The sequence below is a fragment of the Lycorma delicatula genome, chromosome 8, assembly GCF_047948215.1.
Source record: "Lycorma delicatula isolate Av1 chromosome 8, ASM4794821v1, whole genome shotgun sequence".
Classification (NCBI taxonomy): domain Eukaryota; kingdom Metazoa; phylum Arthropoda; class Insecta; order Hemiptera; family Fulgoridae; genus Lycorma; species Lycorma delicatula.
In genome coordinates this window covers 11248046-11263679 of record NC_134462.1, presented here as the reverse complement: position 1 = coordinate 11263679, position 15634 = coordinate 11248046, and the positions used below count along the sequence as shown (strand labels likewise).

General features: G+C 33.1%; 1 protein-coding gene across 1 annotated transcript in view; it reads left to right on the top strand.

Annotated features, from left to right (window-relative positions):
• Window positions 1–15634, top strand: part of LOC142328870 (DNA-binding protein D-ETS-3-like) — a 401528-nt gene that overhangs the window by 160915 nt on the left and 224979 nt on the right. The window contains exon 5 of the mRNA XM_075372998.1: window positions 13449–13526. Within this exon, the coding sequence (XP_075229113.1) occupies window positions 13449–13526 (78 nt within the window). The remainder of the gene's footprint in view (window positions 1–13448; window positions 13527–15634) is intronic.

The following is a 15634-nucleotide window of genomic DNA, read 5'->3' as shown; positions in this document are numbered from 1 at the left end:
GCACCTCTTGTTATTATATTTACTGTCACGCTTCGGTCGCTGAATGCCAGCTGCTACCTGTCCACCATTTAGGAACTTTATCTGGCTGGTGACCAGCCATTATCTCTGGATTAGCTTCCCACAGCAGCACGGTAGGAGTCATTATACTTTACCCTTAACTAATCTACCGATGTCGGTTGAACAACGCAACCTCATCGAGGAACTCCCATACGGTCCGACAATGCGGCTCTCACCACACTGACCCGCCGTTTCAGCGGCCAATTTTCCCCTTGACCACTAAGTTCCAGGGTGGTCCGGTCTCTCCCCCCCCCCCCCGAGCAGGGCAGTCAAACATCATATGCTCATTTGACTGGACCTCTCCGCAGACGCACAGCTCATCAGCTGCCTGGCGGATCCGGAACAAATATTGTTTTAAATTTACATGGTTGGAGAGCACTCGGGCTGCCGTTGCCCTTAAAAACGAAGGAAAGGCATACTATCCTCCGAGATCCTGTATAAATCTATACCTTCCCTTAGTCGTGACGTGCCATTCTTGCTGCCATGCTTCCATCACGAGGTTGTAAAGTCTCCTTCTAAGGTGGGAGATGGGCAACTGTTCGAAATTTAGAACCGGTGCATTGAGAATCACCGTTCCGCTCCGGCACTGGCCCGGCTCGAAACCGCATTCCAATTACCTCGGCTTCCGTGCCCCATCGCAGTTCACATGGCCGCCCGAACTTTCACCACTAAATCGATTGGGAGAACCTTTCCCAATATAGTAGTAGCCTCGTAGGAGGTTGTTTTAAAAACACCAGTACACATAATTAAGGCTCTGCGCTGGGCACTCCTTAAATTTTGATTTATATCCAACCTATGCTCCCAGACGGACGCCGCGTAAGAGGTCATACTTTCGAAGACACCTTGGTACACCATGTACAAATGACTGCTCGACAGTCCGTAATCCTTTCGAGCAATCCTCCTCAGCTTGTGCATCAGAGAGACGGCGTCCGCTGGTACTTGCCTAATGCGGTTGCTAAACAGCAACCTCTCAAAACAGCAACTTCTCATCAAACAAAACACCTAGGTACTTATGAATTCGAACTCGACTGATTACACAGCCTTTATACTTAATACGGGGGATACGATTGTATGATAATTTGTCTGCACTCTTGAGAAGCATAAACTTCGTCTTGGGCTGGGCACAGAAATCCTTAAATTTTGAATCTCCATCCCAGTCCCCTGCGGTTGAAAAAGCCGCCTGCGCTCGGTCTTCTAGTCGCAGTCGTGAATTACCACAAACTACGAACTAACAGGAGACAGTCATCAGCGAAAGCCTGGACCGTGACCCCTTCCGGGAATGTCAGTGCCAAAACTTCGTCAAATACCAGGTTCCACAGCAAGTGACCGAGAACGGAGCCCTGCGAGCTTCCCCTGTTGACGAATGTTTTCACAACTAGGTGCGCATCTCTAAACAGAGCCGTGCGATCCGACAAGTAGTCACGCACTACGGCCTGCAAGGCTACGGGAACATTGCGGCGTTCCAACTCATAGAGGACAGAACTCCAACACAAAGAAGGAAATGCTGCCTCCATGTCAATAAAAATTGCCAAAACATATTTACAGTCGGCGCTTTCCACTTTGGCAAGAGCATTTAAGATGCAATCCTCAGTGCCATCTCGTTTCATGAAGCCATACTGGCCTCAAATTAGAAATGAGTTCATATCAATGCTTTCCCAGAGGCGTTCCACAACCAGCCTTTCAAGCAACTTGCCGATTGGCAAGAGGCTGATCGGACGATAACTGCTGACCTCACTCGGATTCTTTCCTGATGTTACGAGCACCCTCACCAAAACCACCTTCCAACAAGTCGGAAAGCAACCCCAGTTTAGGCACCCCGAGAACAGTCTGCGGCTCTCTTATGACAGGCAGCAGTGATATAAAATATCCGGGTCAAGTTCGTCAATCCCTGGTGCCATTCTCAGCGCCATTCGAGAAACCACTGGGTCTATATCTACGGGTTCCACAGTACGCCAGGGGATGGTATCTCACCCGCTCTAATGCCGACTTCTGCTTCACCTTCCGGAGCATCTGGAAACAGAGTATCCAGGAACGCCTGGTGAGTCGCCATTGATGTTAAAGTGTGGTCACGACCACCAAACCCGCATCGAACACTGCAACGTGCAATGGCTTTGGCCGGTAACATGACTTCGCGAGCTGCTAGGGATTGCGCTACAACTCATGCGCAGCACCCTAAGGTCAGAGGACCACCACTTTTTCCCGGGTTTCCATCCCGTATGCATTCCTATACCATTAATCCAATTGCGAAGAAATTTTGTTGAGTTGGGCGCACACCCGCAAAGGTTTCTGAATTAGTTTTGACCCGCTTTTTATGGTCCGATTTGGCTCATATTCAAATTATACAGTATATTAGTTACGTGAAAAGAAATATTTTTGTGAAAAATAGAAAAAGGGAAATAGGAAGAAAGTGGAAAAGGGAGGACAGGAAAAAGGGAAAAAAGAGAAAATGAGAAGGGATGATGAGTCGAATTTGACCAATAATTTCTTTCTAAGATATTTTTTAAATTGTAAAAAACTCATTTTTACAATATATATATTTCAAACTATGTTACTACATATGTTTGAAAATTTGTGTGGGACATAGAAATGGAATCTTGTAACGTATGAAAAATTCCATGCATAACCGGTATTTGAATCCGGGACCTAGTGATTAAAATTTTAGGCTCTACCGTTCCGCCACGGAGATCGACGGAAATTAATGAAAATAAAATAAAATAAACTTTTGTCATAATTAAAGAATATTTTTATTAGTAATCATACTATTGACAATACAATGAAGGCTCTGGATTTCAAAACCCGTTCTGGTGTGGGACTTTTTTCAAACTAAAATATTCATCCAATTAGTCAAAATGTGAAATTAAAGAAAAAAGAGACTTTTTTTAGTGCATACCGGTACTCAACATTTACTAAGCATTTTGATTTCCTTTTCGGTTAAAAATAAAAACGTCATTAGATCAAAGTATCAGATCGGTCCCAAATTGTTTTATAATTAGCATGTTGATCTTTTTCGCAATTGTAATCTAAATATTATGTAATCAAGTCATTAATATTTAAAAACCCTGTGACGACTTGAAATAAAATTCTGTCAAGGCCAAAGTTTATAAAGTTACGCAAACCTTTACCGGCTTTTTAAATTCATTGCGTAAAAATATTCTGTTTTGTAATTTTTTTTTATAAATGTTATTTACTTTTTTTAAATGTATAATTTTTCTTAGCGTGTATGACTAATCTGTTTCTGATTTTGCACCATGAAGAATAAAAAAATTAAAACGAAACCGATCAAATTAGTACAAATTGAAAGATCATTTCTATTACACATATATATTCTAATTTAATCATTTTTAGATTGTGTCGGAATCGTGTAAATGATTAAAGCGATAATATCCCATACTGGAGGTCGACGGTTCAAGGCCCATCAACCTGGTAGTGAGTACGGCGTAACCAGTAATATTTTAAGGCAATCCTCTCCCCATGTCTCCACCGAATGGCAATCCACGGATGTAGCAAACTACAGGTGCAATCATTACACGAATAAGGTACATCTATGTTTACGAGAATCGAATTAGGAATTCATCACTAGGTAGCGTTTTATTATAGCAGTTTTAAACTTTTTATTATAGCAGTTGTTATGAAATAATTCTTGATCCTAAGTTAAAAACCCTTACTAATTCCATTCCTTAAGTAGATGTTTACCGAAGATTCTTTTCTCGATTTACTGTCTCGATTGCCAAACGAGTTAATCCATTCATATCGTTTGTCTTTTTTCCTTTTATAATTCATGTTTTTAAAATCATTCGTGTGTGATATTTAATATTAATTAAATATTAATTAAATAACAGATGTTTAAATTTGGTTGTTATTGTTACGTTTGATCTTTACTTTTTATTTTTTTAAGAAAAAGTAGTTATAGAGTAAAATGATAAGTTGATAAAAAAAATCCTCAAAGAATTGAGTCGGAAGAGAATGGAGGTTACAAGATGGCGGTGGTATTGCCTGCTTCAACCGGGAGATTCAATGTTATCTAAGGGATGTCGATTAGCAGTAACAGGAGGGGGATATGGGTAACATATACGTGTGATAACTCTAACGAGAACGAGATATTAGCGACACTACTCACTGGAGTAGAGTAAGGTGGGGGAGGACGACGAAAGCGTTGAGAAGGAGCGAGAATTTTGGATGTAACAGTACTGTACTATCAAGAGGAGTAAGTCGCCATGACAACCGCAACTTCTCTTTTCCCTATTTTACTCTCCTCCCGCCCGTTTTTCTCATCCCTTATTCTCCATAAGTAATTGTGCTTTCTTTGCCTGAATTAATCAGACATTGGACATAAAATTTATAGCCCTATTCTTTCTTTGTATATTTAACAATAGAAAAGAACATGAAAATTATGTGAAATGTTCTTCTTTTTCCCGTTGTTCTTTCTTCTTTTTTTTATTACTTTTTTAGATCATTCCCTTCATACTCCTTTCTAATAAAAACATTATTTAAAAAGAATACAGCGGTATAGTATAACGGAATATTATATTAAATTTACTTTTCCTTTTTTTTAAAGCAACGTAATTTTACTTTCGTATTTTAGCGGCTATATTATTTATCATTTCAAAAATACATAATATCATTACCATATACTTTTATAATTTTTTTAAGCGATCAAGATAAGAACCCTTTTTAAGGGCATGAAAGGATCCTATTTAAGGGTTAAATAATTTTTGTTTTTAGGTTTTTTAAGGTTTCAATATATTTAAAACTGGTGAAAAAAATAAAATCTGTAATGGTTAAATAAAAATGTATTTTTTTCATCAGTTTTTATAAATCAGACCTGTGTATGATCGTATGAATAATCTTCAATTATGTACGTACATTTTTATATTTATGCATCATTAAACTAATAACAGAATGAAAAGGCATGACGTTTAAAAAAAAGAATTTTTCATATAAGTCTGAAAAGATAATTTTTTTTGCAAATAATATTTTTTTTTGAGGGATAAGAGCTCCGACTGGCAATTCATCCTTTATGCTTTGTGTTGTACAAATAAGTAACCGCTTCGATGTAATACCTCAGTTAGGTGTATTTATTTTAAGTTTACTATTAACAAATTTATTTACTATTTACTACAAACTAAGTCTTAACATAACTGCCCGTCAAAAAATCAGATGATTTTTTTTTTAATATTGAAAATGAAAATATTACAACAATAATAACATGAAAATAATAATCATTGATTTAGTAATCATTGATTTGTTAAGTAATATAGACATTAAGTTATATAGATGATGGCGTAAATCAAAATTGTGGATAATAAATAAATAATATTACCTATAATGTAATATTTAGTTTGAAACTGTATTCACATTCCTTTTTTAGTATTAATAATAATCATATAATTATGTAATGAATGGTAGTTATAAGCTCTTGTGTGTTATAAGCTAAGTGGTGTATATAATTGTCAAATTCAATTGGATCATCTCCTTTAAAAATTGGCCTAGTTCTTATTTTTTTTTAAATGGGAAGGGCATATACCATTTTCGAAACATTTATTAAAAATTATAGGCTTAGAAATTAGCTACGCAATTATTTTAAAAACCTTATTACTTATTTCAGTAAGTCCAGTGCTAGAATTCGTTTTTAAAGTGAACATTTTTTCAACTTCAAATTTTCAACTTCCCCTTCATCCGCGGGTAAAAGGAATCTACCGGCCGTGTTGTGTTGTTAGGATTTCTATTTAGTATTATATTCTGAGCATACCTGGAACCCACTTCGGAAAATTACGCCTCTTTTATCCGAGTAAATTAATAAATTTATCAAAAATTAATTAATAAATAAATAAAATTAATTTAATCTCATAACAAAATTCCATATTTTTCAACAAGTATTCTTGTTTTCTGTTACCAGATTTTTATAATAATTCTACAAGCGTATATTTCTGTAATTAACATAATTATTCTTTAATTTTTAATACTGAATGGCTGTTTTCTTATTTTTCCGTTCATTTATCCCTTCTATTTATGGAATTAATTAATCCAGAAGAAATCCATGGTTTTAATTCTTTTATGCGTTATTTTTTCAAGAACAGATTTTTTTTTACACTATTAAAAATTGTATTAGTATACTTACACTGTTATTAAATTCACGTCAAGTTATACCACAAATAATTTCTTATAATCAACTTTTTCTTGCTTGGATTTAAAATTATTTATATCATTTATAATTAAATGAAAGGAAATTTCAAAACGTTCAGTAATAGTCAATTTCAAAATAGTTAAAATTAGATTTCAAATTATGACTTTTAAAAAATACGTGCTCAATAAAAAATATACCTTCCTTAATTACCCTAGACAAAATCGTTAATATTTGAAACAAAACCGTCAGATTTAATTATAATGTTAGGTTTTAATGACCTTGACCAGTTATCTAGAAAAGTTATCAAGTTATCAGTTATCTAGAAAATATTTACATCACTAGGTGATCTAAAAAATCCACCCATCACACAATCAGTTGTTTGTAATGTAATGTCTTAATGTACCTTTTTAATGCAATGTCAGCAACTGTAACTTAAATGTAATGTCTTCTCTAAGATAACAACAATTACAAAGTTTTGGCTTATTTTAGTATTACTAGTTATAGCTACATATCCATCTAGATTGTACGTGAATTCTTCCTCATACCTAATCCAGGTTTCCGAAAAAACATCGACAAGAAATGATACTTTTAATTTATTTATTACATATTTCACAGGCTGTTTCAACAAAATTTGTTTTAAAACTACGAATATTCATATGGAAATATTGATAAGCTGATTAATTTTATCACTTACATTCATCAACAATAAATAAAAAAAATTACAATCAACACTAACTTAATTTCAACACTAAATCATACAATTCCTCAATTTTTCCGTGGTAAAAAAGAAAAAAACACCAATCAAAAGAAAATAATCTCAGTTTAAAATAATAGTAATTAAAATCAAACGATTTCGATGATTCGAAATCGTTTGTACTTAACCAGTACATAATCGTAACGCCCTAGATTTCTCGTTCTCTCTTATATAGACCTTGCCATTTTATACCCATATAAATTGTTTCGCCTCATAAAGAAAATTCTTGTAATAGTTGGAGAGATCGTTAAAGCAGACATACTTCAGTTGTTTGTTAATATTACTGTTTTTCTTCAACTCAAGTCGACCTTTATAACTTGTCATCCACATCTTTTGCCATTTTGGAGGGAACACTAACAAGAATCGGTGATTATTTTTATTGCCCGCTATTTTTAAGATTGACCTTACCTATTTCCTTTTAATTTCGTAAACATACATTTTCATATTCGTTTGAAGAAAACTAATAAGGTCCAACATATATTTCAGCGGTTTTTTATATTTGTTGGAAGGAAATTAGTTACAACGTATATTTCCCGGTTTTTTATATATAAATTTGTGTACTTTATATTCGTGGGAAGAAAACTAATTATGTACAACATATTTTTTAAATTCATTGGAAAGGAAGAAAACTTCCTTTTCAATTTTTATATTCTCTTCAATTTTTATATAAGTTGGAATAAAATTAATTTGTTAAACATATATTTCCGTCGTTGAATGAAAGATTGTAGCCGTAATATGCAAATAAGATATCCAAAAAAGGACTCGTATCGGGATCTTACAACATCGTGAATTCCCTGTCAGTATTCCTAATAATGAATGTTTTCCCGTCCAAAGTGTGTTCGTGCATCTAATTCGAAGATGAATCCATTGGCGAGTGTATAACCCACACCAATGATAAATTTTTTGTACCTACACAATCATATAGATCTAGGATTTCTTCTAATGTGTTGTTCGTGGGTCTACTACGAAGTTGTATCCAATAGCGAGCAACTAATTCCATTGATAATTTACGTGTACACATCTCACATAAATAATAAATCTTAGGTAATCTGTACCTCACATAAATCAATCTATAAACAATCTCTGGTGTCTTACTACACCTTAATAATAAATCAATAATACAAAACATATTTGTATGTTGTATGCCTGTGTGTATGTATATAGTATAGTAACTAGTCTGTAGATTGTTTAGGAGTGTAAGAGGAATATAAATCTGAAATCACAATTAAATTAATATAAATATGAAGATTAGGTTATAAATAGTAATACAGTATTTACGAGCATATTATTATTAACAATCATATTATGAGATAACAAATCAAATGAAATTATAATAACAATAAAGTATATAAATAATAAAATTAATCATTAAAGACTGGTAACAGGCATAGTTTGTGCACGGATGTTCTTAATTGATCATTAACTGTACGTAAATCAAAAAACTTTACCAGGTTGTCAGAATCCGGATAAACCTGGGTGTAATTCCATGTTTCCAATGCATGGGTGAAGAATCTTTGTTGGTGTTTAATACTACGTCTCCAACACAAAGGTTACGGGAAGGAAAACGCCATTTATTACGTTTCTGAAGATAATGCAAATAGTTCTTAGACCATCTTATCCAAATAGATTGCACAATATTTTGGAGTAGTTGCGAGCAGCCAAAGCAGGTAATTCCAATTTTTTGGTAATTGGATTCAGGGAAAGAAGTGAGTGGACATCCAATGAGAAAGTGTCCCGGAGATAGAGGTTCTGGATTCTGTAGTCTTTGGAAAGAGTGAAGATAGGACACGAATTGAGACAGGCTTTTATTTGAGTTAAAACCCGGTATAATTACTCAAAATTAAGGATTGTTTGTCCTATTACGCGATGCATGTGATATTTAACACTCTTGATTGCGCTCTTCCATAAACCACCAAAATGGGAAGAAGAGGGAGGAATAAATGACTAGGATATATAATGCTTGAATGTCTGACTTTAATTTTTCTGAATTTAAAAGCTGAAATAAATTATAAAGGATATTTTTGGCGCAACGGAGGTTGGAACCGTTATCAGAAAAGACTTGAGTAGGGACATCCCTATGTGATATAAATCTTTTAAAGGCTGCGATGAATGACTGTGAAGTCAAGTTAGAAACTAATTCTAAGTGAACAGCTTTAGTAGTGAGACATATGAGGAGCGCGATATAAGATTTAATCAAGGTTTTAGACCTCTACCCGCCATGACTATTCATAATTGGATCACCGTAGTCTACTGCGCAAGCAGAGAATGGTCGGGAAGGAATTACTCTGGAAGGTGGTAGCTGACCAAGCTGTTGAACCTTGGTTTTTGCATTAAATTGAACGCATATTAAACATTTACGAATGATTGGTGTAATGATTCTTTTATCATTTATTATCTAATATTTTTGACGTAAGGAATGATCAATTAATTGAAATATTGAAATAAGTAATATTTGCATTTAGATGTAAAGTAAAGGGATGTTTAATATGGTAATATAATACATAGTTGTAATCTGCCTCCTACACGAAATAAACCTAAAATTATCCAAAAATGGATCAAGTGATATAACTTTTCTTTGGTTAGAAATAACGTTATTATTTTTATGATTATTAATTTCATTACCGAAACGCAGGCATTGTGATTCTTATATAAGAAACTTAAGGGTATGATTTAGTTCCTTTGCAGTTGTGAAGAAATCTATAACAGAAACTAAAAATGTGAATTAAAGTATGTAGAGATAAAGATCTTTCTGCGTAATCGCATACAACAGTGGATACAAATGATGTAAAAACAATTTATGTTTTTCTATGAAACATTCAGGATTCATGTTACAGTTGTTAAAACTAATATTATGATTATTCGGTCAGTGGCATGAAGATTGTAAAAGCCAATAAGAACAATGCCATCAAATCGACATATTAAGTAATTTACTTAGAGTACAACTTCTAGACAGTAAGTCAGCTGGATTTTCAGAAGATTTGACGTAGTGTCAATTAGCATTTGAAGTATTTCACTGAATCTCAGAGATTCTATTACTGATAAATACCTTCCAATTAGATGGTTGTCCATGAATCCAGTATAATGCTATTGTAGAATCTGTATATATGTATTTCATCAAAATGGACGTTTAAACCATTGATTACCTTCAATAACAAACGATTAAGTAGTAAACAACCACGAATTGCAAGTCTTGATAATAATTTGTTTTAAAGGAGCTAATTTTGACCTAGAACAAAGCAGATTAGATGAAATTGTACGGTTAGCGAATAGGGTTTGTATATAGATGCGACAGCCAGCCGTAGCTCTTTATGGAAGCGTCGGAAAATCTATTTATTTGAAATGAATTAACCTTATTACCGCTGTTAGGTTTTACGGAACGATTTATTTTTAATTAACCTCCGGGACCACCGTTCAGGTATTGCTTCAGGGAATGAGATGGATGACAATTTTTTTAACGTGTGATAAATGCCATGCCTGACCGGGATTCGAACCCGGGACCTCCGGATGAAGGGCCGAGACGCTACTCGCGCCACGCAGGCCGGAATTTTAATTAACAATTAAATGTAATTGATTGTACAAATTGAGCTATTATTTTAATACTCTGTTGGGTAATATTTCGTCCCAATTATAATTGTATGTAATATTTATGGGAAAATGCAATAGGACCAATTAGTCCTAAATGATCAAACACACCTAAATCTTTCTATAATAGAAAGATAACTTAGAAACATAATTCTTTCTATAATAGAAAAAATGTTTCCTTTTAGTGTGACTTTTAGAATCATTAGAATGATTAATTTGGAAAAATAGTGTGTTTGTATTGTTATTCCATAGATTGCTTAAGGTACGTATATTATGTTCTTGGTTTGACAGAATGAAAGAACTGTGGTCAAAAGAAAAAATGATGTGATTATTTGAGAACCATTTATGGAGTGGAAAACCATAATCTTATAATAATTTAGAAATATCAACTTTTAGTTGAATAACTTCATTTAAGTTATCTGAACCAGTAATGAGGTCATCAACGTAAAAATCATTTCGAATGGCCTTACATGCTTGTGGACAATCATTTTCATTTTCATTAATCTTATCCATATAAACGACCTTTACGAAAACAAACGAAACAACAATTATTATGCCCCAAAAAGGCTCTTCCTTCATCGATGGACAAATTTACAAACTTGTTACAATGTTGTAAATGATGATTTAAATTACAAAACAGATAATGCCCACGGTTAAATTTTGAGTAACAAATGACATTATTTCCCTTGTATTGTTTATTAGCATTTAAGGTACATAATTTGGTGAGAGATTTGACTGAATTGTTCTAACGCTATCCTTTAGAGCTGTTCCCTATGTTGACTTCCATTATTGAAATATTTAAATTAATATTCTCGAAAAGTTGTCATCTTGAATTAAGGAATCTATAAAGGTTGGAAACCTTTGGTGTGATAGCTTCTCCTTCCATAATCTAGAGGTGTTGTAATGAATTTTGAAGTTAGAAATTAGATAATAAATTCATATACATTGCTTCAAGAGAGTTCACATATGAGGATATCTCATTGATAAATTTGTATAAAGTATCTAAGGATTCTTTTTTTATAGAATCTATCTTTAAGATGCGATCAACATTATAAACTACAAACAATTATTCATTTGTTATCAAATGGTTTTTTTTAATAATTCTAATGCAATTACGTAATTTTCATTTGTTATTAGTAAATTCTTAATAATAGCCAAAGCTTCATCCTTCAAAGAAGTTTGTAAATAATGTAACTTTTGAAGATTAGTTAAATCGTTTCTAGTATGTACTAAGTCGTTAAATATGTTGAAATAATGTCGCTACTTTAGAATATCACCTCTAGAAAGTAGTGTATATTAATAGGTTGTATTTGAATAATTGTTGTCTAAAGTAACTTGTTGGTTAATTGATTTTTAATTGTTATTAAGATTTATCATGTTGCAATTTGCACTCTATAGTACAAAAGTCTTCTTCGACTTGTACACGATCAAATGACAAATCATCATCAAATTCGATTTCAAGTTGATTACATAACGTCATATTTGCCTTGCAAATCAAGAAGATTCCTTAATTTAATCTGTCAAGCGTGACTATCACCTTGTGAAACATCATATTTGTCAATGAATGTTTTCATTCTAGCGATACAGGCATTAACTGACCTTTTTGTCTTAACAATGCTCTTTATCCATAAAAATCGGTAGTGAACCTGTTTACTGAAGGTTGCGAAAAGTTGAGCTAATTGTTTTGGAATCTGGAATCCTGTGATTTGGATAAGTATTTCTTATTCTACTGCAGCATTACCATTACACACCCAAAATGAATACCATATCAGCATACTCTATTGTAAACAATTACGGCATTACTTCAATGGCAAACCGATCACACAGTTTTTTTTTATCCCAATTTATTTGTTTTCACCTCAGATTTCTCAAATACTACTGTAGATACGGTTCTGGAACCTATTTTATTCGATTTGTCACGTCAAAAACCATGATAAATCACTAATTCTGCTTCTTAATTAACGTTGTAAAAATTTTAGTACGACCTCATTTTAGCAGGGTATATGAAATTCGAGCGAAATCTTTTACTAGACGTAACTCGCAAACGAAGCATTACAGGACATATGTTTATGTGAATTTTTTCCATTATTTTCACAAGTAGAATTGGTTACTATAGTTACGGGAGAACTTCGTGTTATATTCCGTTTATTACTTTCGGTATATATTAGAAAATATCTGTGGACAATACATGACTTCCCTGTACGTCTATTAAATGACATTTACATAGTTTTTTTTTAAATGAAAAGTACATAAAAATTTTATTTTATTAAAAAGTTCTGATATTTTTTCATATATATATATATTTTTTTTTATTTTTTTTTTATTGAATTATTATTCATCGTGAAAATAGTTTTACAGTGAAGGTTAATAATTATTAATAAATCAATATATTTAAATTAAAGAAAAAAAGTTAAAAAAGAGATAAAGTTTGATTCCAACCGATGTGCCTTTCCCTACTTGTATTTGGCTATAACTCTGGAACCAATGAAAGTAAGTACCGCTTATAATATATCGTTGAAAAGCTCTCAATTTTACTGCAACTAAGAAAAAGTCCAAAATTCAATTTTTTTGGATTTTGGGCTTTTTGGAGACTTTTCGTCTAGTCGATTGCAATCGAAAGGGGAGATATACAATTTGATATTACATCAGTACTAAATCCAAAATTTCAACATTCTACGGCTAATCGTTTTTGAGTTACGCGAGATACATACATACGTACAGACGTCAGGCCGAAACTAGTCAAAATGAATTCAGGGACGGTCAAAATGGATATTTCCGTTGAAATTTGGAAACCGAAATGTTTCGCGATCACAATACTTCCTTTACTTCGTACAAGTAAGTAAAAAGGTTACAATTCAGATAAGTATGAACTAATAACGTTAAAACGAAAAAAGGAAGATTGTAAATTTACGTGATAAATTTTTTTTACAGGACTTGGCACAGGAAAGTCATCGTATCACCATTTGTCATCTTCTTTAACCGATTCGCTTAGAGTTTGCACGAAGGCTGGTGAGTGGTTTGTTTTTTTTCTTTCACCGTTTAAATTTTGTCTAATTCAAAATCAAATGTTTTTCTTTGTGGTCTATTCCGTAACTTGTTTCTTAATTATAGTTTTTATTTTGTTAGTTCTCTTTATAAATTTGAATCATGTGCAAAGCTTTTGCTCTTAAATATGATTATTATGATTTTTAATATTATAATTTTTAATTTCAATTTTTTTGTTTTTATTGCATATTTTTCTTTGTCTGGTTCATTACTACCGTTCATACTGAGTTGCTGAAACTTTTATACTCTTAATTTTTATTTTTGTTAGCCAGGTAGTACGTATGTTACGTAGATTTAAGCAACATAACTACGATCAAACCCATCCATTCACTCCAACTAGTCTCTGAATAGTATATTGATATATCTATTATCTATACCTGGCTCTTTTATATATTATTTACAGAATGATACAAACTTCACAGCAATCTCTCGGGAAATGATACTATAACCAAAAAAAAGAAAAATGTATAAACATAGATCAGAGAACGGTTCGTTAGCGAGTGTCGATTCGCGAAACATTTAGTCTTGCTTTCTGCTCCGTTTGTGAAATTAAACCGTAACAAAATTATTAGGGTACAAATCGAGGGGTAAATTGTAGCTTAAGCACACCTGTATCTCGAACTCGCCTCTCCGAAGCCACAAATATTTTACGACTCTTAGATCTAAATCATTTTCCCGGTATTCACGCGCAGCACCCCCTCTTTTTCCTGTTAAGCCTCCGGTAACTACCGTTTAGATAATTCTTCAGAGGATGAATGAGAATGATAAGCATGAGTGTAAATGAAGTAGTCTTGTACAATCTCAGTTCGACCGTTCCTGAGATGTATGGTTAATTGAAACCCAACCATCAAAGAACACCGGTATCCACGATCTAGTATTCAAATCCATGTAAAAATATCTGGCTTTACTAGGGACTCGAACGCTGTAACTCTCGACTTCCAAATCAGCTGATTTGGGAAGACGCGTTAACCACTAGACCAACCCGGTGGCTTAACCACGCGCAGCACCCAATTCATTGTTATTTACTTTACCATAAATTAACAACGTATCCGTCAACTCTCCAAATGAAAACAATTTGTGGTATCAGTAATTAATAATGACAGATCGAACAGTTTAAAATTGTTCTGTTTAAAATCGCGTCACTTTTTCGATCCAGTTGGTATGTTTTGTTTCTGATTATAGTTGAACTTCTCTAATTACATTAGAAACTTTTGTTTGTTTATTGGTAAAGTTATCTTATTCCAAACTTAAATTAACCCACCGTGTTGGTCTAGTGGTTAACGCGTCTTCCCAAATCAGCTGATTTGGAAAGTCGAGAGTTACAGCGTTCAAGTCCTAGTAAAGCCAGTTATTTTTACACGGATTTGAATACTAGATCGTGGATACCGGTGTTCTTTGGTGATTGGATTTCAATTAACCACACATCTCAGGAACGGTCGAACTGAGAATGTACAAGATTACACTTCATTTACACTCATACATATTATCCTCATTCATCCTCTGAAGAATTATCTAAACGGTAGTTTCCGGATAAATTAGTGTATTATCCGACAAAATATTTTCGTGTTTTATTCCGATCTTCTTAAAAGCTAAAAGAGATAGAGATCTGGCAGATCACTTTTATTCAATTTCTTAGATCAAAAACCGTACGAAATGAAATAAGAATTAATAATACTTGAATAAATAAACCTTGAATTGAATAAGTAGATAGAATAAGCAATTATCCCAAACTTAAAAGCTTTTTCGTGGTTTACCTCGTTTTTCTTAAAACCTAAGTGAGATAGAGGTCTGGGACCACTTTTATTCAAGTTCTTAGATAAAAAACCATAAATAGGCACCAAATTTACCCGTCGATTTGTATCCCAAGAATTTTAGTAAAGTGCAATATTATTATAAATATTATAAAAACGTTTCTGTATATATATTTTAATAATTAATTTAAAAAAATATTACGTTTAATAATCTTTAAAATATGAAAATTGTTTTAGGTAAGTTTTTCATACATTTCTTTACTAAAAAAAAGTTTTTCCGTTCAAAAAAAAAACATATCCATTGAAACCTTTTTTTATACA